We start from the raw sequence: 26,429 nt of genomic DNA on the forward strand, positions 1-26,429 counted from the left end.
AAGGAAGTTAGGTACTAAGGGCATGTTCTTGATATGGGCATACTGTGGGAACTCCTTCAGCCAAAAGCCTTTAAGATACCAGTCCACTTGGATGTGGTCTCTTGTACTGTAAATGCAGACACAAAGCTCTTGGCTGCTGTATTCAGTTCCTGTTCCCTGATCATGCAGAGGACTGTTGATCTGTGGGTCTACCCCTAAAGAAAGAACCCTTTATTATACTCCATTCTGAGCTAGTGTGGGACTACTTTATTGTAATTGCCTACATCTGGTGCCCAGCTTGGGGCAACTACATCCACATAAACCCGAGAGGGCTTGGGAAGTAATTCTAGACACAAAAGAACAGAGTTAAGCATGGCTTCTTGGTAGCAGCATTTTCTCGGGTGGGCTCTTTTTTTCTAGAGGCAAGTGCGTCTCATTTAAGAGAGGCTTTCTGACTCAGTTTTAGCTGCAAAAACCTTGCAGCTGTTTTAAGAAATCCCACCACCAAATACTTAAATTGTGTTTATGAATAGCCAACAGTATGTTTCTTGGTGGTAGCAGGGACCCTGAAACTCCGTAGTGCTGTGGCAATAAACATGACTCTGGCCAGTACCTCTGCCTTGAAGTTAGACTTTCAGAAAGCTAAGGGATTGGGTGGATCCAGCTGTTAAAGCCACGACTTTAATCCTAGCCACATCGCTTAGCAAATTAAAGCCTCATGTGGTCAAAAAAAGAGATATACAGTAAAGATAGATTCAGACAAAAAAAAAACCTCTAAACGGTTTACAGTGTGTTTAAAAATATGCATAGGCTTGGGAGAGAAGAGAAAAAGGATAGAGAAAGTCCTTTCAAAAAGAAATAGAGTAGTTGGGTGTGGTGGCACACATCTTTAATCCCAATACTTGGGAGGCAGAGGCAGGCAGATCTCTGTGAGTTTGAGACAAGACTGGTCTACAGAGTGAGTTCCAGGATAGTCAAAGATACACAGAGAAACCCTGTCTTAAAACAACAAAAATTAAAAAATAAAAATGAAAGAAATAGTATTTAAAATAAAGGCACATAAAAATGGAAAATACACAGAGAATCTGGATACTGTATGTTATTGTATTGTCTTCGAATTGTTTGACTGCTGAGGAAGGAGCAACAGCTGCTAAAAAACATTTGATTATAAATGCTGCTGGATTAATTCAACATGTACAGGAGAATTCTGGGAAGAGGAAAGTCTCAGTCTGCAGTTGTCACCCAGACGCAGAGGAAGCAAGATGAGAACGCCTCACTGATAAAAGGTACCAAGTCACGTGGCTAACACAGACAAGAATTATGGGTTAATGTAAGATATAAGAGCTAATTAATAAGAAGCCAGAGCTAGTAGGCCAACCAGTTTATAATTAATGTAAGCCTTTGTGTTTTTCTCTGGGACTGAACAGCTATGGAACTGGGTGGGACAGAAACGTCTGTCAGTGGGAGCATTGTAACCTTTCCTAATGCCCCCTCCACCTGACCCTGCTTCCTGGCCACAGTAGGTGAATAGGTCTCTTCTGCTGTGTGTTCCAGCCATAATGTACTGACTGCCTCAAGTCAAGCAGAAAGGGACAAAGTGCCAAAATAAATATTTTCCTTTGCTAGTACATTTTTCTTGGGTGCTTTGTCACAATGATGGGTCTCAGCAAAGCAAAACATGATTTATTTCCATATTTTTCAGGAATAAATACATTTCTTAGACATTACTAACAATTATAGTAGGCTATGGTCTACTAAAGTTTTACATAAAGTTATATAACATTCAAGGAGGTATTTTGATATTAAGACCTATTTTAGTTCGGTAGCTTTAGAAACTAGATTGGTTTGATTCTATTTCAAACTGACTTACTAGATGATTTAAAATTTAGATTGAATTCACAGTTTGGCTTAAAATTCAGATTTCATTCAGTTTTTAGTTTAGCAACAGGGGTTCTCTCAGGTCTCTAATTTAGTTGAAGTTTTTACTGTATGTCCTCCGAGCTTCAAGACCTTTGGTCTACATAGCGAGATCAAAAAATATAGTGTTTCATTATTTTTCTTCTTCTTTTTTGAATAGCTGGAAGAGCTGCAAAGCAGAATTACCTACCGGTGACAGGCACACTACATTCCCAGGTCGAGCTTCAGGCAGAAAAGTTGAGTTTTTCTTACCTGGATATTTAGGGAAATGCTGATAACCAGGTTTCCTAAAATAGCCAGCAACACTCCAAAAAGGTGAACCTGTAAAAGGAAGCATTTTCTTTAAATGGCTTTTAGAAATAGTACTTGAAAGATATTTGGCGGTGCTGCAGGGGTTTGCTTTTGTATTAATTGATTTACTCATCTGCTCAGTTTTGCTTCCCTGACATTTGCCAAACCTGCCCTGGGAATAATATTTGATTAAAGTGAGAACATCACCAAATGCTGGTTTTTGAAAATAGCTTGGTCAGGGCCAATGAGATGGCTCAGTGGGTAGGAACATGTGTCGCACAATTCAACAACCTGGCTTTGAACCATAGAACCCACAGTGAAAAGAGAGACCCAACTCCTGAAAGCTGTCCTCCGACCTCAACACGTGTGCGGCCCATGCATGCTCACATCACACACACATATACCACACACAAACACAATAATGAATACAACCATTAGGTCATAGCACGTGTGGCAGCTCATGCCCATAATCTGAGCACTAAGGAGGCAGAGGTGGGAGGCGTACACAAGAGGGTCCTAAGGTTCGCCTGAGCCTACACAGTGAGATCCTATTTTGGAAAAGAAAGAAGTGAGTCCTTTACTAGATTTTCTAGGCATTTGTCTGTCTCATTCAATAAACAGCCTCAGGGTCTTGCTGCCCATTGAGATGCTTCGACATAACTGTTTGGTTCATTTTGTTTTGTCTTAATACACCCAGAAGGGCTGTGGTAGGAAGAAGATCACGGGACGCAAAGTCAAAGGAAAGCTGGGGGCACAGATCTGCTCTTCTCTGCTTGGGTGGTCTTGACAATTTGGTTCACTTTCCTGGCCTAGTGAAAAGGAGGAACCCTTCACCTCGAAAGTGTCCCACTAGATAGAATGCATCTCCCACTTCTCCTCTGGTCACTGTCTACAGTGTTTCTCAGCAGTTGACTACGTCACCGATGCCAGCTCTGCCAGCCCCCACAGCTGTCCTCACCTGAACCATTCAGCTGCTCGAAACACACTTCTCTGCCTCTGGTAAGTGGCACACCCCACCCAGGTAGAACACTGGATTCATTGAGGTGCTGTTCTCCATCAGCTCTCTCCAACGAGACTTCACCCTCCTGGCCCGTGGCGGTCTAGAGCATCTCAGACCACCTTAACGCAGACCCTTCGTGGTAAACGCTATTTCTTCTTTAATATCATCATGTGTGCCATTAGACTCTACAAAGAGAGGGCAAATTCTCCGAGGTAGGAGAACCAAGTCTCAGGTTTCCACTGAGCATTCTAAAGAATCTACTCCTCAAAGCTGGGGGATTAGTAAACACTTGAAAAGTAGATAACAGTTTAAATAAAAACCAGAAAGGTTAAAAAAAGAAGTTCTTCATATTGCTCAAATATTTATCACGGATATATTAAGAATTATTTAATAATGTTAAAATGATTTCTTTAAGACGATTCTGTGTGGGCTGCTGAGATGGCTCAGTGGGTGAAGTAATTGCTGTGAACGTGAGGGCTGAGTTTCAACCCCAGCACCCACATAAAAGCTAGGGTAGTGGCGCACGTCTTTAACCCCCACACTGCAGGGGAGAGATAGGTGGGTCCTGGAACTCACTGGCCAGACAGTCCAGACAAATCACGTAAACCCCAGGTTAAGTAGGAGACCCTCTCACGAAAAATAAGGTGGGGAGGATCAGGTGCGGGCTCAGTGAACGTAACTGGTAACAATTCACACCCTGTGACTAGAGTGACATTTCTGGAACCACGTAAAAATCAGATGCAGTGATTTGTGTTGTGCTTCCAGCACTCCTACCCTGAGCTGAGAGGTGGAGGCAGGAGGATTGACCAGAGCTTGAGGGCCAGCTGGTCGGGAGTGAGCTGCAAGGCAGAATCAACAAGAGGGACCCCGCTTCAGGAAGGTAGAAGGCAAGACAATCCCTCCCCCTGAGTTGTCCTTTGTCTTCCAAACATGCATAGTGGCACGGGCACTCATGCACGCACGCGCACACACACACACACACACAGAGAGAGAGAGAGAGAGAGAGAGAGAGAGAGGGAGAGAGAGAGGGGAGAGAGAGCGAGAGAGAGAGAGAGAGAGAGAGAGAGAGAGAGAGAGAGAGAGAGAGAGAACCATTGAGGGAGACACTGAGGTCTGCATCTGGCTTCCATGTGGCCTGCACACATATATATGCGTATTTGCACACAAGCATGTAAACATGCATACACTACACGCAAACTCACATACACACAGATGTACTTGATACTGTCATCCGGGCACATGTGTAAAATTCATAAGTATAAACTAGCAATGGTGGAGAGAGCTTCTCTTAGTCTACAGAATGTAACTTTCAGCGAGCTTCAGATTCCATGAAGAACTACTTGAATTTCAAGTGAGCATCACAATCACAAGACCTCCTTCTGAGACACAAAGTGTCTTTGAAGTTTCAGAGCTCTGTTAGCCAAGCCAAAGTAAAATTTTGTATTTAAAAAATGAAGCAGAAAAGTTGAAAACTCATTTTAAAGTTGATATATAATATGGTTTCTAATCAGTTCAGATTTTGTTCCTAATAAAGGCACTTGGCAGTGATTTTGCTCACCATTGTTCATGGGGAATGCTTATATCACAATACGATGTACTATTTCCATGGTTTTTACTTACAATTGAATGCATTTGGCAATAATTAGGAAAATGGAGAATCAAAAGCAAGTTGGCATTGAATGTATAATTATGAAAATCTTCCATAGCTATAAAAATAAATTGCTGAAGAGAAATAACCAACTCCAAAATCCTTTAAATCATTCAATAAACCATTCAAAAGACACCAGGCTGCGAGTTTTAAAATTGGTGACCAGATTTGGCAAAAGTTTCTTGGATGTGACACCAAGATCTCCTACTATATAATACAAAATATACACAGGTTGGACTTCATCAAGAGAGAAACTTTGTTGTTTTTGTTGTTTTTTTTTTTGGTGCTGGTGACCATCCCTGTTTCCTTTTATCTGCTAGGCAAATACTCAGAGCTATAAGCCCAACCCTCAAATCAAAATCTGACAGTAACTCTATCAACACATTGAAGAGGCAAACAACAGAATAGAAGGAAATATTTATAAATTCTTATGTGAGTAGGGCTTGATAGTCAGGAAATTGCTTAAAAACGCCCACAATTCAACAATAAGACAAAAATGCACAAGATAGGAGCAGGTCTTTCCAAAGAAGACTACAAATCGAAACCACAATGCTGTTCTGCTGCACACCAAACAAGATGACTACAAACAGAAATGAGACAATGAGTGTTAACAAGGAGATCGAGGAAGACTTTTACATATTACTGGTAGGAAGGCAAAGTGATACAATCAGTTTGACAGCTTTTCAAAAACATGGAATTTCTATTTGTTACAGTAAAGGGTAGATTATTGAATCTACTCTGAAAAGAAATAAAGGAGATTAGAGTCAGAGTTCTTGGTTTGAAAAGATAAAAGGGGAAGTGCTGTTGAATAATGCTTTTGTACCCTGTATAGATTTGTCATTCATATTGGGTTAATAAAACGCTGATTGGCCAGTAGCCAGGCAGGAAGTATAAGTGGAGTGACCAGACTAGGAGAATTCTGGGAAGAGGTAAGGCTCAGTCTGCAGTTGCCACCCAGACAGAGAGGAAGCAAGATGAGAATGCCTCGCTGAGCAATGTTACCAAGACACATGGCTAAACATAGACAAGAATTATGGGTTAATTTAAGTTGTAAGAGCTAGTTAATAATAAGTCTGAGCTAAATTGTAAAGTCACCAAACCTACTTAATTGACATATGAAAAACATACATACATCTTGGTGGTGAGGACCTCCTTAATTAACATATGAAAAAGATACATACACCTTGGTGTGAGGACAGTTTACATCCACTCTTTTAGTATTTTACACACTATGACTTGCAACAGTCACCATGTTATACAGTAGATCTCTGGAGCTTAATTCTTTCATGTAACTGAAATTATATTTTGGCTGAGTTTTTTTTTTTTCTCTTTTCTCCTTACTCTCCTGCTCAGGCAGTTACTAATTCTGCTTGCTACCTCCCCTTTAGAGACAGGGTCTCATGGAAACCAGGCTGCCCTTGAATGCACTATGCAGCTGATGATACCCTTGATTCTCCTTCCTCCCCCTCCTGGGCGCTGGTAATAGAGCAGTGTTTCACCAGCTCAGTTTATGTGACATGAGGACAGAACCCAAGGCTTCGTGCAGGTCAGTCACAACCAGCACTCCCCATGCTCCCATCTCAGTCTTATGTTACTCCTTTAGCAATTAGTTAAAAATTCATCTTGAAGTGATTGTAGATTCATATAGTAGGCTGCAAAGAATTCTACAGGTAAGACCAATGCATCCTCATGTAACATCTTACACAACTAGAATAAAATATCCAATAAATTGGCCTTTTTTTTTTTTCTTCTGGGGAGAAAAGGGAAAAAAAAAGAGGCATAAATTGGCCTTTTATCAGCTATGCATGCACGTACTTGTGGGCTCTGCAACCCCACAAGGAATATACTCACCATCAGACCCTTCTGTTACCCTTTACAGAGAAACAAGTCTTTCTCCTGCCTGTGCCTCCCCCACAGCAACCATGAATCCATTCCCCATTTTAATATTATTTCACAAGTGTTATGCAAGCGGAGTCACGAAGTATGTATACTTTTGAAATTGGCTTTTGTTCATTGAGCATAATGTCCAGCTTTGCCCAAGGACGTGTGTCAATGCTCGCTCCTCTAATGGTTGAGTAGCGTTCTTTGGTGTGTGTGCACCACAGTTTGTTTAACTGTTCACTTGTTGAGCGACGTGTGTATAGTTTCCAGTTTAGAGCTGTTATAAATAAAGCTGCTATGAATGTTCATGTATAAATTCTTTACGAAAATAAGTCTTAATTTTTCTGGGATAAATGCCCAAAAATGTAATTGCTGGGTTGTGTGGTGAGCCCATTTTTAGCTTGGCCAGGAACTGCCAGACTGCTTTGCAGAGTGGCAGTGTCTGAGTAATCCAGTTTCTCCACAAAGCCATCATGTGCTCTTGACACACATTCTGAACTCCATCAATGTTCTCATCCTATGTAGCATCACTGAAGCTTGCACTTAGTTTAGCTGCAATCTGTTCTCTGCTATCTTATATGCTGCTGGTTACTACGACGATATTGCCTAGTTCTGCTTGGCTTGTGTATCCTTCAATTAGTCATGGCAATTACTTTTTAAATAAAATTTATTTTTAGAAGCTTTAGGTACACAAAGAAAATTGAGCAGAAGCCACAAAGCTCTCGCGTGGGCCCCCTACTCCAGTAAAATGTATATTTTCCCCATCATCAACATCATCCTCTACAAAATGGTACATCTGTTATATTTCATGAATCTAACACATTATCATCCAAATTCATGTTTTTGTTGTGGTGATTTTTTTTTTGGTGTTGTTAACCTTTCATGGGTTTCAGCAAATGTGTTAGATCATACTACTGTCTTTTTAAACTCACCCTAAGAGGCCAGATACCACAGCCTGAAGAAATTAGGCCTCCACCCTGCAGATCTCTCCCTGAGATACTATGAGCTATTCTGTGCTGTGGATTGTATGCTCATAATTTATGCCCTTAACCAGTACCTAGCTCCTCCATTCTCCTCATGAGTTATGTTATTTCAAACCTAACTGCATGGTATAAAGCATCCTGCCAGCTCCCTCTACCAACTTACACAAGTCAGACAAGCCCCAAATGGCTCCTTTCTCTGTTCCCTCTCCCCCGTCACCCTGCCCACTCTATTTATTTATGACGCTTTAAGCCATTCCTTTAATGAAGCCCCTCTTCATTTTTAAAGGGAGCCTCTTCTCTTTAAGGCCCACTGTGCCGTTTCCAATAGATACTGCTCCCTTTTGTAATGCTCTTCTGACTCAGGGCCTGACATTGGTCTGAACCCCTCCACCTGTCAAAGCCACTTCCAGAATGATAATTATGTGTCGACTCCTTTCAGAGCCAACAACCACGCCACTTTCAATAACAATACACGTCCGCCATTATAGAATCTACTGGGTAGTTTTGCTAACCTAAAATCCCCCCCTCTCTGTTCGCTGGGTTTCAGTCTTGCTTTGGTCCCACCCATTCCTTGCTCTGGGAAGGGAGATGTTCTCTTAGTGCCACTATATGTTGGAAGTATGTAAGCTGTATTTTCATTTTTGCGGGGCTTGCAGTGCACAGATTACTCTGAGTCTCAGAGCAAACCTTAAATGTGAGCTTTTGAGCCTTGTTACAACTGTTAAGACCTGGGAAACTTTTAGACCTAAACTAAAGGCTTTTTGCATTACGGGATGCACATAAGACTTTAGGGGCCAGAAGTGGAACGTTATGGTTTAAAGTTATGGTGCTAAGAGATGGATTTGTGATGGTTAATTTTGATTGGCAACTGAATTATATTAAGACAAGACTAAAGGGACTGGAGAAATGGCTCAGGGGTCAAAAGCACTTGCATCAACATGGCAGCCCAGAGCTATCTGTAACTCCACTTACAGGGGATCCAAGAGGGCTTCTGTGGGCATCACATATGTATGTGCCAGGACATGTATGTGTGTGTGCAAAACAGTCATACATATTCATACATATTAAGGAAGGAAGGGAGGAAGGAAGGAAGACAGGAAGACAGGAAGGAAGAAAGGAAGGAAGACAGGCAGACCTAGGGTATTAATGAAACATCCATCCACGTGTCTGTGAGGATGTCTCCAAAGAGAATTACGTAAGGGGAAAGACCTGTGTTGAACATACATGGTACCATCTCGTGGGATGGGGACCTGAACTGAATAAAACAGAGAAAAGGAGAAAGCCAACTGAGCACTGGCGTTCTCTCTTCTCTGTTTCTTGATCTGCTGAGCTATGAGCGAGTAGCCTCCTGCTGCTATGGACAGCAGCTGACCCATGAGGATGGACCGATCCCCTCATCTGACAGCCAAAATAAATGTTCTCTTCTCTTATGGCACTTGTCAGGGATTTTGTCATGGTGATGAGAATTCGGTATCTGTGGGCGAATATTTTCCATGGCTACTCAAGTACCTTACATGTAGCATTTGAGTAGAACACATGCATCTCCCTGTTCACTTTGAACAATGTCTAGTTCACTTATAATATTGTTCTAGGATGGCTTTTTCCTTCGGGATACCATATGAATCCCATTGCCATCTTGGAATGGAGGTTACTTAGATTCAGTAGCCATGGCAACAAAATAAGCAGAACAGCAGTGACAGCTAGCTCTAATAGATCAGTGATAGTAGAGCTGTGGACATTCCAAGTGTCACAGGACCTTCCCATTGGTTTTCAGCCATTGCCCTACTCCATTCTGCCTGTCTTTCTCCATATTGAGAGATACATGCCAGAGTCTATAAGAAGCAAAAGGTTAATTGAAAGTGGGATTCCGTGGCTTAGCTTCCATGGGATATCATTGATGGCGGGACTCTGCACTGATGTAGCTGTTTTTGGATCATCCACAGTCTGTAAGTAACCTCAGGTTAGTGAGTCAGCTCATCATGTTGGGGATGGAGAGGGGACCCCATTGTGCTGAGAGTGTGTGGCAGAGTCCCTCAACCAGAGGAGGAAGCACACACCCAGCCAGAGCTGGAGGCAGACAGGGAAGTCTAAGAGCTACCCCCATGGCCTTTATCCCCCAGGCAGACTCCACATCCCAGAGGTCCTATGACCTCTCCAAATGGTGCTACCAGCTGGGGACACCTGAGCTTGTGGGGGAGCTCTTCACATTTGAACGATAAGGTAGAGTAACTCCCCACTAATGGCTACCGTGGTTTGATGCTTATTGTCTCCCAAAGGACTTACGCCAAAGTTTTTGGTTCTCAGTGTGGACTCTTTTGGGGTGCTGTGGGCCTTTGGAGGGAGGGGCCTTACGGGAAGGTCTTCGGTCATTGAGGGGATTCCCTGAAAAAGGACCATAGGGCCCCAGTTCCTCCACCTCATCTCTCTCATTCTCCAGTTATGTAGTGATCAGTTTGTGGCACCCTGTGCACCTCTGATGTGAGACTCTGATGTGAGTAGGCGGAGTCAGAGAGCCACCATGTAGCTACCAAAGGAGATAGATGCCCCCAGAAACCTTACTGGTAAACCATGAGCCTCGTGGTAAAACATAGAATAATAGAAATGGGTTAATTTAAGATGTAAGACTTAGTTATAAGAATCATAAACTAAGCCGGGCGGTGGTGGCGCACGCCTTTAATCCCAGCACTCGGGAGGCAGAGGCAGGCGGATCTCTGAGTTTGAGGCCAGCCTGGTCTACAAGAGCTAGTTCCAGAACAGGCTCTAGAAACTACAGGGAAACCCTGTCTCGAAAAACCAAAAAAAAAAAAAAAAAAAAAAAAGAATCATAAGCTAATAGGTCAAGCAGTGATGCAGTTAATATAGTTTCTGTGTAATAATTTCAGGTCTGGGCAGCCGGGAATGAACAAGTAGCCTCTGAACAAGCAGCTTCCGCCTATACCCCACCATTGCCCTGTGGCTTCCTGACAATGTTGGAAAAGCAGTGGGTTTTCCAGACCCCAACTGGGGCTTTAAGACCATGAGGGGGAATACACCTTTTCTTCCATAAGTTAATTACCTTGGGTATTTTGTTAATAGTTACAGGCTTACCAACACTCACACTGAGTTATTTGGGAGGGCATTCGCACTTAAAACAATGTAGAAGAACCTGGTTTTAGTGACCATCAAGATCAAGAGATAACTTATAGCAACCACCTGTAAATGCCTTTAATTCTGAGTAGATTAATTCTGAGAAATGTGATTTAATGACTATAAAATCCTTAGTTGCAACCAGGAACTTCATTTTCTTATTGTGAGTGGGCCCTGACAAAATTTATCCAATTATTAATATGTCTTCATCATTATTTATTTGAAACGTCATCTACTTTCTAATATTAGAAATAGTGGCGGCCAAGGCTCCCACCCACTCCCTTCCACCCCACTTTGCCCTCGCTAGTTTACTGAAACTCGTGATAAAGACAGAGAATCAGCGAAGGTCAGTGGTTCACGCCGAGTCATGCAGCTTCCTTCTCCTTGGCCTAAGGAGCGCAGGTTCAGTCTACGTCACCTTCAATGGACTCACACAGGTGACCTTTTGGCTGGTGAAATCAGTACTCCCCATTTTCTTTTACATTAGCAGAAATTTTGTTTCTTTATCTCAGGGAAAATGAAATAAAGCAAAGACAATCATAGGTGAAAAGGTTATTTCGTGTCTTAGTAATGGAGTTGCAAGCACAGGCCGGAAACACAAGAGGAAGCTCCGACTTTTAACGGTACAGTGTTGTTGCCATTGCGGCTTCTTTTCTGGCAGTTCCAGAAATGTCTCGGCAAACAGATGGTGGCAGCCGTAGCAAACACCTCATCAAGAACGAAGTTCAAAATATCAGCACTAATAACTATTACTGGGTTTTAATTTTATTTGAAGTAACAATCCTACTCTTTTTTTTCTTTCTTTTCCTTTCTTTCTTTCTTTTTTTTTTTTTATTTTGGCGCCAGAATGTTCTTTAAATATTTAACAGTGACCCGCATTCTCGTGTTACCGACCTGTACTCCCTAAGTGGGCCGGTCTGTCCAGATGGAGATGGGATGTGATAACGCAGGAATGTGTAGAATTAAAGTCTGTCCCAGCCCTGACTTTGAACTCAGCCATATTCTTGGCTCTACCTTCAAAACATACTCAGAATCAGACCAATATGGAGCCAGTGTGTGACTGAAAAGGACCCAGATCCAGAGCTGATTTTGAACACAGAAAGAATTACAGCCGACTCCTGATGGTAATAATGCTGCCTCCCATTCTAAGCAGTAAAACATGCCTGACCTGGACATGTGATGTACTTTCGATATCAATGATAAGCCACACTCAGTGATTTAGGCCAACAAAATACTGCAGGGATGATGTAAAGGGCAGTGGGGGTTGTGGCTGAGAAATGCACTGTCTGCTTTCCTTAGGCCACAGTAAACTCTGAGAAATGAGCTGGAGCGGATTTGGGGTTTGCCTGGTAACTAGGTAGACACCCAGCCCAGCTCCAACATTCCTGGAAGGGAAAGGAGGCCATCCAGATTCCCGGAGCTGCATCTACATCTGTGAGCATCTAGGCGGTAACTGTACGTGCCGCTGAGTTTCGAAATATCTGTATCTGCACACACAGAGGACTAATTAGTACTTCACATCGTTAGCATTCTCTGGGTGAGGGACACAGTGTTTACTGCACTATTTCTTTTTACTGTTTTATCTGTTTGAAAAATTTGAAACTAATTTTTTTTTTTAAAAAAAAAGCTGCTTTGCAGGCTCAATGAAATTAAGAATATGGGTTCACTTAAAAATATGAGTTTAAAGGGGAGATAACAAGAAAAGAAACGAAAAGGAAGCTGGTCGAAACAAGAAAAGATGTTAAGGAGAAAAATAAAACCACGGCCCAACTTCAAACCACATGTAGACACAGCTTGAGGAAAACACAGGACGTGACGAGGGAGAGGATGTGAGGTGAAAACGATCCGACAGAAGATCAGAGATACGGGAGACAGAAAGCGCGAGGAAGCCGGCGTCAGGTGTTACTCATTCGGTCAGACATCTATTTGGGATTTACTCAGCAACTGCTAAATATTAGGCCCCGTGTCGGGACTCAAGGATGAAAAGTCCCTCAAGATGTTCAGAGGAAGCAGAGGAAGCAACAGTCACAGAGAGAGCACACCTGTGAAGAGCGAGCGTATGGCGTGTTCTTTACAGTCCGCAGAACAGAGAGCACACGGCGCGGCTCTGCCTAGGCTGCTCCGCGTGGTGACTGAGACAATAAAATTTACCCTTTCGCGGTTTCACAGTACGGAAGACAAAATCCAATCTTGTTGAGATGAAACCGAGGAGCTGGGAGAGCTCTGTTCCCCTGGAGTCTCTAGAGGAGAATCTATCCATTGTCTCATCTGGCTACTTCAGGCTGCTGGAGTCCTGGGCTGTGGCTATACCACCGAGGGTCTGGCTCTGTTTGTACTGTTTTCCCTGTGCCTTCCTGTTTTAAGGACATGAGCAGTGACATTTGGGGCCCGACTGACTGATCTAGGATAGTCTCCCCATCTCGAGAGCTTTGCCCTTAATTGATTACATTTGCCAAGTCTTTATGCTATGCAAGGAAGCAGCATTCACAGCTGATTTAGGGATTAGGGTGTGGGTCCATTTTAAGGGGTTATTATTCAACCTTGCCCATGTATGGCAAGCAGGTACAGCGTCACAGAGTGTACCAAGGGCCTTGCAACAGAGAATGCCAGTATGGTTGATGGAAGAGACAGGCAAGAGTCTCTATATCCCAGGGTCTATAGGTAAGGCAAGGACATAAAGGACCCTAGATGGGAACATGCCCAGGCTTATCGGGTTCACTCCCCTTTCCATCTCTGTGGAAACGTCCAGACCACTGACTCAAAAGAAGTTTCAGGAGTCCAGGCCCATGGTCACATGACACCTTGTTTTTTGGCTTGTTGCAATATGGCAGGAGCATGTGGCAGAAGAGAACTGTTTACTTCCTGGCTGCCATGAAGCAAAAAGAGGAGCAACCTGGGTCCCAGTATCCCAATCAAGGGCATGCCCCAAGCAACTTAACATTTTTGCACTGGTCCCTCCTCCTATAGGTGCTGGCAGTTCCCCTTTGAGCCACAGGCAAGGGAGCAAACCGTAAACACACAGCCTTTGGGGACTTTGGAACTTCAAACTATTACAAGTGTAGAGGATAAACAATGGGAGAGGAGACCAGGGAGCAGAAGGCTAATTATGAGATGGCATTCAAGGGGTTAAGCAAGAAATAGGAGCAATGAGACTAACTGCAAGAGGGTCATGCAGAAATAATATCCACAGCAGTAAATACCAGGTACAACCCGGAATCTGTGATCCAGATTACATTACTGGGTGGGTCAGGCTGTTCTTACTATTGACCTCCTTGACTCTTGTAGACAATGGAGTTGTCAGTATTACTGATCCAAATAGAGATAAAACTATAATCTCATGTGAAAAAGGAGAAAACTGCAGTGAAGAGTAGATTTTTAAATCTTTTATCTTATTGTGGCACGCTATAACCATTTGCTATGTGCTATAGGGTTATCACATTCCTATTCTGATTAGTCTCATGACGTTAGATCCATCTGGTGATTATAAAAAACCACCAGGAAAAGGTCGGAGTTACGTAACACTGAATATCATCGTTATTCTACACACGGTTCTGTGCCAGTTTCTAATCAACCTTAAAACCTCGGCAGACAACCCCAACATATGGCCTTCCCATACAATTAAGAAGTATTATATTTTATCTTTTATTAAAGGACACATTTATTTCCACAATTGTACATTCCCCATTAAAACCAGCGGTAAACTTGGTTTGCCAAGATGCCGTCAGGCTTTCACGTCTGAGAAACTAAAGTTCCAGGAGCGCATGGGAAAAGGAACACATTTAGTAACTCTTCTGCAGAAGGTTTTTTAACACATTGTTAAAAGAGAGAGAGGTGAGAAAAGGCAAGATTCTAGTTCAGAAAATATTGAACTGGGTTCTATTACAAAACCACTTAGTCCTGTCTAATATTGGGAAGGGGATCTCTTAAGTCCCCGACTGTAGCACTGAGTACAAAGAATGCTACTGCTCACCCCTAGATCCATATAATCATGATTTCAAAACCTCCAATTCTTTGTAAAGAATCAGGACTGCGGCCGCCTTTTGTGGGCCCAGGCTAGGGGGTCCGAAAGCTGGATGCTGTGGGCCTTCTTGGCTACAAAGTCTTCCTCTACACCTGCCTGGTTTTCCAGACCACTCATGTGGGATTCTCCTCTGTATGCTCTGACTATGTCTTATTACTATTGCTTAATAAAGAAGCTGTTTCAGCCGATGGCTTAGCAGAGTAAAACCAGGTGGGAAATCTGAACAGAGATAGAGACAGTAGGTGGAGTCAAAGAGATGCCATGTAGCTGCCGAAGGAGAAGGACTCCAGGAACCTTAGCAGCAGGCCACAGCCTCGTGGCAATACATAGATGAATGGAAATGGGTTAATTTGAGGTATAAGAACTAGCTAGGGATACACTTTAATCACTGGTCAAATAGTGCTGTGGTTAATATAGCTTGTGTGATTATTCGGGTCTGGGTAGCCAGGAAATGAACAAGCTCGGTCTCCATTTATAGAGTGCATGGTTCTTTGGGGGAACAACGCCTGCTTTGAGCTCCAACACTCCTTGGCCACAACTGAACACGGAACTCCACCGATCCTATCTGATGCTAGCCACTGGATGAGTTTCCGCCCGAGTTTGGGGAAGGGGCAGGATGTTGCCTCACACTGTCTGATCTCTGCCAAAGCCTCCTGGGGCTCTTGCATCCATCAGATCAAATCTTTATGAAGCTGAGACAGGGATCATGTAAGTTTTCTCTATGCCTTGTACGTTGTGATATAGATCTTTGGCTGCCTCTAAAAGGCCAGGACTCAAAGCTCGACTAATTTCCCCTACTTCAACTTCTGTTCTAGCAAAAATTGTCCTATCCCACTGGTCCAGTAGTCAGGTTACAACAAACTTCATAGTCAACATGCACATGACACCTGTACTTATTAATGGTAACCAGGCTAGTTGATCATAAGACTTTTAAAACGGCTCTACATGTAAATCTCTTCATGAATGTGGCAGTTGTTTGAAAGATGGTATCGGCTTGAATCTTAGCCACTATGACTTGTGTAGCCGCAGCCAAAGGCATCTAATAATATTTTCTCTCTATTCCTGCTCACGTGTTCATAGTCACATGCAGCACTGTATCTGCTCTGGAAGTTTCATAGGGGCAGTCAGAGAATGTAAACCAAGAGCACGCCTTCAGGTGTTGGTCAGTGATTTTAACATTTTTTTTATTATGGATTTACCGTTTGTACCAAGTGATGCTATGATTTATGGATGGAAAGTGGAATAATTAAATAAGGAAGATTAGCACCTAGATCACAGGCTTATCATTCTTACGGAGAGGAAATCTGAAATTGGCTCTTTGCTATTTTAAGTGTGCAATCCATTACGAATATTCAGCCCTGTGCACCAGAGCTCAACAATCCAACCCCCCTCCTCCCGAGACTGTATCCTTTGGCCAGCATCGCGCCAGCTTCTCCACCTCTCAGCTAGCACAGCACCACTCTGCGTTAGGGGTTCAATTGTTTTAGATTCCGCACATAAGTGAGAACATGTGGTTTTGTCTTTCTATGGCTGCCTTATTCCACGGAGCTTAATGTTCTCTAATTCCGTGCTGTTGGAAGTGACAGAATTTCTTTCCCTTTTAAGGTTTAATAGTATTCCACTGTGTACATATGCCACATTTTCTTTACCCACTCATCTGTGAGAGGACACTTACACTGGCTCCCTGACTTGCCTATTGTGAATACTATTACCACGGACTTGAGAGGCAGTGCAGGTATCCATCTCTTCAACATACTGATTTCAATCTTTGGGGTAAATACCAAGACGTGGGATTGCTGGATCATATGGCAATGCTATTTTTAGAGGGTTGGTTTGTGGGTTTTTTTGGTAATTTTTAAGTATTTCTGAAGCACTTGCATTCTCTCATCTTTCTGTCTCCCTTCCTTCCCTCTCCCACACACAAGTTCAAACATGTCCCAAAAGTACAGCTACGTTTTAAGAACACACTGTGTGTCTTCTGGCGTTGCTGTTTCAGTCCTCTGCCGCTCCGTTGAGAAGGGCTCTCAGCACTCTGGGTGGACTGATCATTTAGTTTGGGTCCTCTTTGCTGATTGGCTTACATAACTTCTTCCATTAATTTTTCCACCAACAGGAAAAAATACAAGGCTTTTCTAGATGTATTTGGCAGGGAGGGTATAAGCCTCGAACTCAGAAATAAGCCATAGCCTAGAAATTGTCTAGTGAAAAGGATAAAAGAAATGAACCCTACAGCCTAAACTTTTACGGAGACCATTTCTCAGGCCCTGTCCAGACAGACAAGGACTCTGCCTGGAGAGGAATACTCCCCAGGCAGTGAGCTAGGGTATAGAAAGAGAGGTGGATGAGCTAAGATGTGCGGGCCACGGGCTGCCATGTAGACAGCTCACAGGAGGTTTTGCCTACCTGGTGGGAACTTCTACTTGGACCAGTCAATACCGCCTCTTGGTCACAGGGACCCTAATTCATGGAGAACCTAGCCTTCCCAAGGAGATCCACATTCTTAAGGAACGTCAGGCCCAGCACCTCTGGCTTTGGGGACTAATACAAAACAGGTCAGGAATAGTGTCTAGGCAGACAAAAGCTCCTGTTTGTAGTGATTCTTCATTTGTATTTTAATAAATAAAGCTTGTCCAAAGATCAGAGAGTAAAACAGCTGCCCTGACCAGGAAGTGGTAACACACGCCCTTAATCCCAGTGGCCATATTAGTTTGCCATAGAAACTGGGCAGTAGTGGTGCATGCCTTTAATTCCAGTACTAGAGAGGAATATAAGATGGGAGGAGACATCTCTCAGACACAGTCTCATTCTGAGAATTCCTGGAGACAGGATCTCCATTTCGGACAGAGGTAAGGGCCAGTGGCTGGCTGTTTTGCTTTTCTGACCTTCAGGTTGAACCCCAGTTTCTGTCTCTGGGTTTTATTAATCATGCTACACCTGTTGTCTTATTAAGTCTTCCTTCCCTGGGGTGCAGCAGTCTGTCACCTAGCGAGGGGAGTCTGCTACAGTGGGACCAACAACCGAGGAACACAAGCTGAACATCAGAGTGAGAGACTGAACACTTCCCATATTGTCAGAGGTCCTGCACCAAGGCATTGGTGAATCCAGGGCTATTGTAGCTTTATCCTTGATCAAAATGGATTCGTTTCTTTTATTTTTTTAATCCAATTACATTTGCATGACTTGCTGCCTGAACCTCTTTCCTTGCAAAGCATTCTTGGTAGAGAGGGCTAGTTCTAAAGCCAGAGAGAGACTGACTCTTATTAAAAGTTAAAGGAGTTAGGCCAGAGGTTCAGGCCGTTAAAATAAGAAAACAGTTTGATAATTGCAAAGAACATAAGTTTTGGAGAATCGGGAAATCAGCCAGGGCCTCAGCAGGCAGCTGGACATTCTTTTTACAAAGTGGCGGTAATGACTCACCACACTCAGGGCGCGTCTTTGGAGGACTCACGACTAAAATACAACCCGAAAGGAAGGGGAGTGCGTGAGTAAGCACAGATATTGACATTAGAGATCATTTTCCGGCACCTCCTGATGTGTGCCGTGATGACAGGAGACCATGCTAAAAATGAATATGGCCAACTGATGAGGCTGGGCCAGAGCACAGGTGTGAACATCCTCAAAGCAAGCGGGAGGCCAGTGGATTGTTAGCTGTCTCCTCTCCAGGGCGGTTATAACACTCTGGTGGTTATGGCAGACTGAATGAAGAACCTTGACTCTGTATAACACGTAAGTCAGTTAGAACAAGGAACAAAAGGAGGTAGTCAATTAAAGGCATAGATGGAACAGAAAAACACGGATTCTTTAGGAGACAACAAAATAGGAAGGAACTGCAAAAAACCAAGGTGGGGGGGATGAAGAGATGTGTGGTTCAGTAGGTAAAAAACCAAGGAGGGGAGTTGGAAAAGGTGTGGCTCGGTAGGTTAAAAAAAAAAATCCAAGCAGAGGTGAGGTGCTTGAGAGGGGTGTGACTCAGTAGATAAAATGCCTGCCATCTGGGTTTGGAACATGGAAACCTACAAAGAAAGCCAAGCATGTGGCAGGTAGATATCTGTAACTCAGTGTTGAGACAAATGGATCCCTGGGGTCACAGGTCAGCCAGTCTACCCAAATTGGTCTGTCCCAGATTCAGTGAGAGGGCTTATCTCCAATGCTGCTGCTGCTGTTGGTGGTGATGCTGAGAGTGACCAGTGAAGACTCTCAACATCAACCTCTGCCCTTCACAGCCATGCACACACGTGTGCACACACATGTGCACACACATGCACGCACATGAACACAAACATGCATACAAAATTAAAAATCCAAAGCTAAGACAAGCATAAAATTTAATGTTAACCCTGACTGAGTCTTCTCGGTTTGAGCATGCTGGTCCTCCCCCAGTCAGGGAATGCATCAGACGTGACCATAGTTCCTACCACCAACACCTCCATTAGCTGTTCCTAATGCTACACACCTGACCGCCCCAACCTGAAAGACTGAAAACAGTAAAAGACGTCAGAGAATCCTTGCTTTACCCATTCAAGACGCCAAGGGCTCCCATTAGACTCTCTCCAATTAGAATGTGGAGATGAAGAGGAGGCCACCATCAAAGAGTAGGTTGGCACTAGACGGAGACGCACAGTGATTGCGTGTTAAACAAAATGAAGTTTTATCAAACAGCTGATGTGAGGTTTCATAATTTCATTTGTGTTGAATCTCCAAATTACTGACTACAATATGTATTCCTATGACTTTCCTACAGCACAGGTTGCTTGTACTAATAACAGCTGTTCTTATTTGGTATTTGCTATGTGTTTGATATTTTACTATTTGGCATGTATTATTTTATTCTTACAATGCTCACATAGGGTAGGCATGTCCTCATCATTTCAGTAGAGAATGCCGGGAAATAGGGAAATGGAGAAGCCCACACCACACCAGTAAAGAGTCTGTGCTTCCAAAACTATTCCATTAAGAACAAACTCTATCTATATAGCCACTGCAGAACCGCTTCAGGAATGCCACCCCTACAACACTCAGAGGCCAGCTTGAACAACCATCCATGCTTTAGAAAGAAATGAGCAAAACGCCACTTCTGCGCCCCCCAAACAAAAACAAAAACAAAACAACAACAGCAAAAACAAACAAACAAAAAACCCAAAACACTGGCCTGGCTTTGTGGCAATCACTTTTTGGTTCTTCCTATAAAGTAGGTTTGTATCTTCAGCATTTGAATGCTGTCTCTCCTCCCCCACTTTTATATTTTTTAATCCTATTTTAATCAACATTTTCTCCCCTCTCCTTTTGCAAAGGTAAATTCTGAAGAAAGGAGGCCATGTAAATCTGTAATTTGGCAAGTTTTCTACAGTCTAGATTTGGCGGTTAGGCAATGCAAGTATTATAATTAGTTTGAGCTGAGGCATGGGAGGTGTCAGGTGGATTTAAATGCAAACATCTGGTCTGCCAAGTTCACAAGAGCATTAAGACTAACAAAGAAGTCTTTCCTTTCTTTTTCCTTTTTCCTAAACAAAAGCTTCAATAAAATTGCTTGATGCTTTGTATATTTACTCCTAAGAAAGTCTGATAAAGGAAAAACGCCATATTAGATGTATAAGATAGGTTTTTAAAAATCAGCAAGTATAAACCAAAAAAAAATTTTTTTTAAATTCCCTTAGGAAGGATATGGAAATGACCAGCTGTCTCTACCCAGGCCTTTGAGTATTTGAAGACTTAGCACTTTTCTTTTTTCTGGAGAGTTATGCAGCCACGGGCAGAAAAGAGATGGATGAGAGCAGAGCTAACTCAGCCGGGGCAATGCAGGGCTCATCATGGGCTTTGTCAGCACAGCGAGACAGGCCGTGCTCATCTCTCTCTCCACGTTTACTCCTAACACCACATTCTTCTCAAGCTTCATCTCCAGCAGCAGCAGCCTTTAGGTGTGGACTGAAAATAGACTACTGAGCTTGCTCGCTGTGCGGTCGTGGAGCAGGTTGCTCAACACAAGCTCCTTTGCATGCACAAGTTTGCTGTGTAGCTCAAAAGACAAAACAGTTACAAGTGTCACCCAGTAAATCCTTAACAAATGCGGGCCTCTCCGACTTTGCCTCCTCTTTGTCAAGTTGTGTCGATTTTCTTTAAGCAGGTTGACTTTAAAAATTCTAGCCATTGAGAATCTAAGTTCAAATAAAGGACATTAAAAATTCTGAATTTTCATACCATCCTATACAGAGTAACCCTTTAGCCACATCCTTGCAAATTCCAGCAGTGTATGAACGTGAGGACCTAATATCAAAACCCTTCATTGCTGCTCTTCCCAGCTTCCCTCTCTCCTGTCCTCTCCTTTCTCTCTCCATGCTGGTTCTTTATTCAACACACAGTAGGACTGGATCTGACGATCCCAAACCAATCCTGCCAGCAAGGAAACTGGCTCTGGGAGATGAAGTGATTCCCTCAAGTGCAGTCAGCTACTTAACACCATCAAAGCAACCTGCTCTAAGGCCGGCTGGAAACCAGATGTCAGCACTGGTTACATGGTTACATCGCCAGCAACTGAAAGAAGGGGAGGGCCAAGAGAGGTCCAGGTAGGAGCTCCCTGGGACCTGTGGGTTAAGAAATACTAGAACCCATTTTCGTTTGTTAGTTTTTGATTGTATGTGTATTTTATATGTGGTGTACTAGTGTATGTGCAAGTGTGTGTGTGTGTGTGTGTGTGTGTGTGTGTGATGTTCACGTAGAGGCCAGAAGTTGATGTTGCATGTCTTTCTTGACCTTTCCACCTTATATATGAACTCAGGGTGTCTTGCTCAAGCCTAGAACTTGCTGGTTTAGCTAGTCCCCTTATCTCGCTTGCTCTGGGGAATCTCAGCTTCCAGAGTGCAGGGATTGTAAGAGACCATCACAGCCACTTAGCATTTGCATGGGCTCTGGGACCTCTGTTTACATAGCAAGTGTTTTACCCATTCACATGTCCTGAGTGTGAACATCTAACACTTAAGGATATGGTGGGAACTTGAAACTTTATAGTTAATTTTATTTTAAAAAAATTATTTCTTGAAACACAACCTTAGTTCCCAATTTAAATATCAACATGTCACCATTTAAATGTAATTTATTATGCATCAGTGACTTTATAGGAACATGATAGTCCAGACAATTCACCAAATGTCTTCAAAGCTTAGCTAAAAAGGGGGCTGGAGAGATGGGTCAGTGGTTAAAAGCACTGACTGTTATTCCAGAGGACCTGACACCTGTGGCAAAACCCCACTAGTGTATATAAAATAAAAATAAATAAATTAAAAAGAAACTTAACAAAAAGGGCAAGAAACCGGGTGTTTTCTATGATGGAAGATGAATTTTCCTTTAAAATTAAAAAAAAATCTGAATCATATCCTCATATTTTGATAAATGGACTTTTTTTTTTCAATATATGGTTTCTCTGTAGCTTTGGGGCCTGTCCTACAACTAGCTCTAGTAGACCAGGCTGGCCTTGAACTCACAGAGACCCACCTGCCTCTGCCTCCCGAGTGCTGGGATTAAAGGCGTGTGTCACCACCATCCAGCTATAAATGGGCTTCTTTAAGGTTCACAGTTTTGACCTTTGATAAACCTTGGCTTTTATTTATATAAGCAAAGGGAAGCATGTATACAAGTATGAGTAAATAGGGCATTTTAAATATGACCTTTAGATAGTAAATGTCAAACTAAGATAAAGTTTTAATCTCATTTTTAAATGTGTGTGTGTGTGTGTGTGTGTGTGTGTGTGTGAACCTGCAGGAATGTGTGTGAACCATGCACTTTATACATGTAGGAGCCTGTGGAGGCCAGAGGAGGATACCAACTCTTCTGGAACTAAAGTTATAGGCAGGAGGTTGTGCGCCATCCTGTAGGTGCTGGGAACTGGACCCATCCAAGTCTTCTGCAAGAGCAGTAAATGCTCTTAACTGCTGAGCCATCTCATCAGCCCCAGCTAACCTCATCCTTAAATGTTGGCAAGGCATTAAACATTTAAAAACTTCCCTGAAGGTCAAACATGACACACATCATATCTACGTACCAGATTTAGTCCACATCTGGCCAGTCTAAGGCCTCTACCTCCTGTTAGCCTAATTTAGATGTTCTAAAATTTAATTTGCTTTGACTTTTGCACTGCCTGCTCTACAAACTTCAATGGCTCCTGACTGTCTGCTAGATAAAACCTTAACTTCCTTACTTCCCCTTTAAGGCAATCCAGGACCAGATCCAAGGTCCTAAACCCTATTCCCACTTCGCAGTCTCCATTTCCCATAACAACCACATCCTTTGGACAGGACTCAAGGCATGGAACTTTCTAGAAAACACAGCTGTTCCTTGTTCCCAGGGTTCCCCTCTCTGAAATGTCCCCCACCTTTGCATTCCTACTTCAAAGTCCTACCCATTCTTAAGTGTCCAGCTGAGACAGCCACAGGCTTTTCTGAAACTCACACGGTACCATATACCCCTGTCTTGGAGTTACACACACCTTCCGAGCCACCTAATAACATTCCTGAAAGAAATGTTTGGGTCTTGGGCTACAATGAATATTCCCACAGTGCTTTGTACTCACAATGAGCCCAGTAGACAGCTCAGGAACATTAGCCTTTTGTCCTGGAAATGCGTGGGCAAAACATAAACCAAGTCAGCAGAACTCATCACATCCAAACTTCCACAAAAGAACAGGGAAGTGTTTGTTTGTTTGTTTGTATGTTTGTTTCAGGTGGGACAGGCTCTCAGTGCAAAACTCGTGGTGCTTTCTCAGGATGCCAGCCCAGACTTTTTGCTCCAAGCATTCTGACATCTCTCCACCACTTTTATGTGGGTTTTATGTGGGCACCATTACACGAAAGGACTTTTCAGCAGAGGAAGGCTAGTGGGTAAGACCTGATGTCAATCGCTGTAAAATCAGAGAGCTAGCTGGGCCACCAAGGTGACAAACCCACGAACATTGCACAGCCAGTTCTAGCCTGCTGGTTGCTCCCAGTGCTAATGTTGACTGTGGGGCTTGGAAACTTAGATCTCACCTCTCTCTCTCTCTCTCTCTCTCTCTCTCTCTCTCTCTCTCTCTCTCTCTCTCTCTCTCTCTCTCTCTCTATTCAGCTAGTGACAAAACAAAAAATCTAGATTTCATTTTACTTTTACTGTCCTACACAGGACTAGTGGCACTCAATAAACTGTTTGCTGAATGGATTTTAACATTCAATTTTTACTTTTCCTTGAAACAAGAGTAATAATCCATTCGGCCGCAAGCAAAAGAATAAATGACTCTGTTTTTTAAGAGGCCCAGCTCTGCACGCTCGCGGGAAAAGCTGGCGTAGTCTTATGGGTTGAGGTGCCAGTTTAGCAGTTCCAATTAGCATATTCCGGAACACCCCTTTCTGACTTGAACAACTGTGTACTAGCAAGGGCAAGTGAAGCCTTGCAAACATTTATGTCACATGACAATCTGTGCTTGGGAGAGCCAAGACAATCAAGAGTTCCGGGAAGTGTTGAAGAAAACCAATGACCGCATATGTTCTCCCTGTGAAGACGGCGCTTTGCTGTTTTGAATGATGCCATGGTTGGTCGCATCTACGATCTAATATTTTACCAAGAGCAGATCATTCGTTCTTAAACTTTAATTGGGATTGTGTCTATAGCAAACATAAGATATACTGAGGAAGTCCCCATGAAAAGAAAATCTGTTCTTTGTAATTCTGTGGGTAGAGCAAGGAGAAATAGTATAGGTCTCCAAGCAAGTCCCCTTCCCTATTTTATTATCTTTTTTTTTTTTTGACAAAACAGACTTAAAGCAAAATTAATGAGGTGGGCTAAGCTTATTTATTCTTTATACAAATCACCTCTGAGTTCAGAAACTAACACTCAAGATAATTTTCAAAAGGAATCTAACCCTTTGATTAGTGATTAAAATCTCCCACTTAGGACAACAGTAACATAATTTTATGGATGCATTCTTGTAACAACAACAACAAAAAAAAAAAAAGGTTCATGGCTTTGTTAATGCATAAGACCAAAGTAACAGAATTAGGAAAACTGGAAGTCTGAAACCAGTCCGTGAAAGCTCACTTGCCCCGCTTGAAAGAATACAAACGCTGCTAGAGGCAGGACTTTTTTCCTCTCCCTGATCTTGGGGGCCATGCAAAAATAAATGAGCACCCTATCCCCTTTGACGCTCATATATGCATGTATGTGTGTGTGTGTGCATATGTAATCTCCATCATAAGCCCGTGTTGTTTAGGCTGACAATGTTGTTTTCCCAAAGAGCAAGCGATGAAGAACTGCAGCCTGAAAATATCAGTGTTTCTCCTAGGGAAGGGCGATGCCAAGACCTTGGGGACACGACTCTGCAGAGGTGACACTGGGAGGCCCTTAATGAGTTTTTGCTTCTGAGAAAGGTGTCACTTTTCTTTTTTTAAACTGTGAAAGGAACCTGGGGTGAAAATAAGTAGAAATCCATTCCCATTGCCCTCAGATTCTTGCAGAAGGGGAGAGAAGACTCGCTGGGGAAGCGAGGTTCCTGGGGACCCAGAGGCCCACGAGTGGGGCCGGGAGCGTCCTAGGGGGAGGGGGTCTGCTGTGAGGAGGGGAGGGGGTGAACGTGTGGCGGCGTCACATGTCGCTCTGCCCACTCGCACGGCCGCTGTCGCGCGCGCGGAGAGCTGGCAGGAAGGCCCGGAGCCTCCGCGGGGCCTGCGTGGAGCTGGCGATCGCCGCGCCCTGGTGCGGGCGGCGGCCTTACCTGGTTTCTGCGGTACCAGGCGCTCGACAGCGAGCCGTTGCCCGGGCCCGGCGCCCAGTACGTGAAGTTCCGAGATAGCTCGTCCAGGACGGCTGAGGCATCGTCCTCGGGGCCAGTGGGCACCGGCGCCGCCATGGGGACTGGCTCCGCTCTAGGGCTCGGGTGCCGCGCCTCCCCGCCCCGCCGCTCCCCCGCAGCCGCAGCCACTTCCTGCCGGGCGGGCGACAGGGCGCGGGCACCTGGCTCCCAAGGCGCGCAGGTGCGGTCGGGGCGGCCTAGCTGTCGCGTCTCCTCGCTCGACCCGGGTGTCCACACCTGTCAGGGCAAGAATGAGGTCATCTCCTTTGCCTCCGGGATCTACTGTGCGCAGAGCAAATGTTTGTCCAAGTGCAGGGAGGAAAGGAGCCATAGGTTGACTCAAAGAGTGACCCTCGCCCTTGGCAATCCCACTTCTCGCATGTAGAAGGTCTAAAACGCTCCACATACGGGGGTGGGGGAGAGAAAGTCATGATTTCTCTCTTTCCAGTATTGTGAGCAGTGTGGGGATTAAGAGCCCAACAATGGACTGACCCTTGGGAACTATTCGTGGGAGAGAGAAGAGATACCCTAATGCAGATGAAGGACCCCAAGGTGTGAGCGTTGGCGGGATGAGCTTTCTGTCAGACAGGGTCATGGAGACTGCCGAAAAGTCGCCAGCTGCTTTATATAAAGATGTAGGTTGGGACAGAAACACTAAGAACAACCTCAAGAGCTCCTACGGCTATTCTGGTCTGACCTGTTTTTAACTCTGTCACTACAAGCGATCTCTGCATCATCTCTCACTTTGAGCGTTCTGTGATCTTGTGCTGTTGCCC

At 43.7% G+C, this 26,429-nt stretch overlaps 1 protein-coding gene across 1 annotated transcript in view; it reads right to left on the reverse strand.

Moving 5' to 3' along the window:
• The window catches only part of Nipal2 (NIPA like domain containing 2), an 81,340-nt gene extending 55,621 nt beyond the window's left edge, over positions 1–25,719 (reverse strand). Inside the window, exons 1-2 of the mRNA XM_038343427.1 lie at positions 25,576–25,719; positions 2,149–2,217 (exon numbers count right to left, since the gene is read on the reverse strand). Of these exons, the coding sequence (XP_038199355.1) occupies positions 2,149–2,217; positions 25,576–25,710 (204 nt within the window). The 5' untranslated portion in view covers positions 25,711–25,719. The remainder of the gene's footprint in view (positions 1–2,148; positions 2,218–25,575) is intronic.
• Between the last annotated feature and the right edge of the window lie 710 nt (positions 25,720–26,429).

This window comes from Arvicola amphibius, chromosome 9 (genome assembly GCF_903992535.2).
Source record: "Arvicola amphibius chromosome 9, mArvAmp1.2, whole genome shotgun sequence".
NCBI classification, from domain to species: domain Eukaryota; kingdom Metazoa; phylum Chordata; class Mammalia; order Rodentia; family Cricetidae; genus Arvicola; species Arvicola amphibius.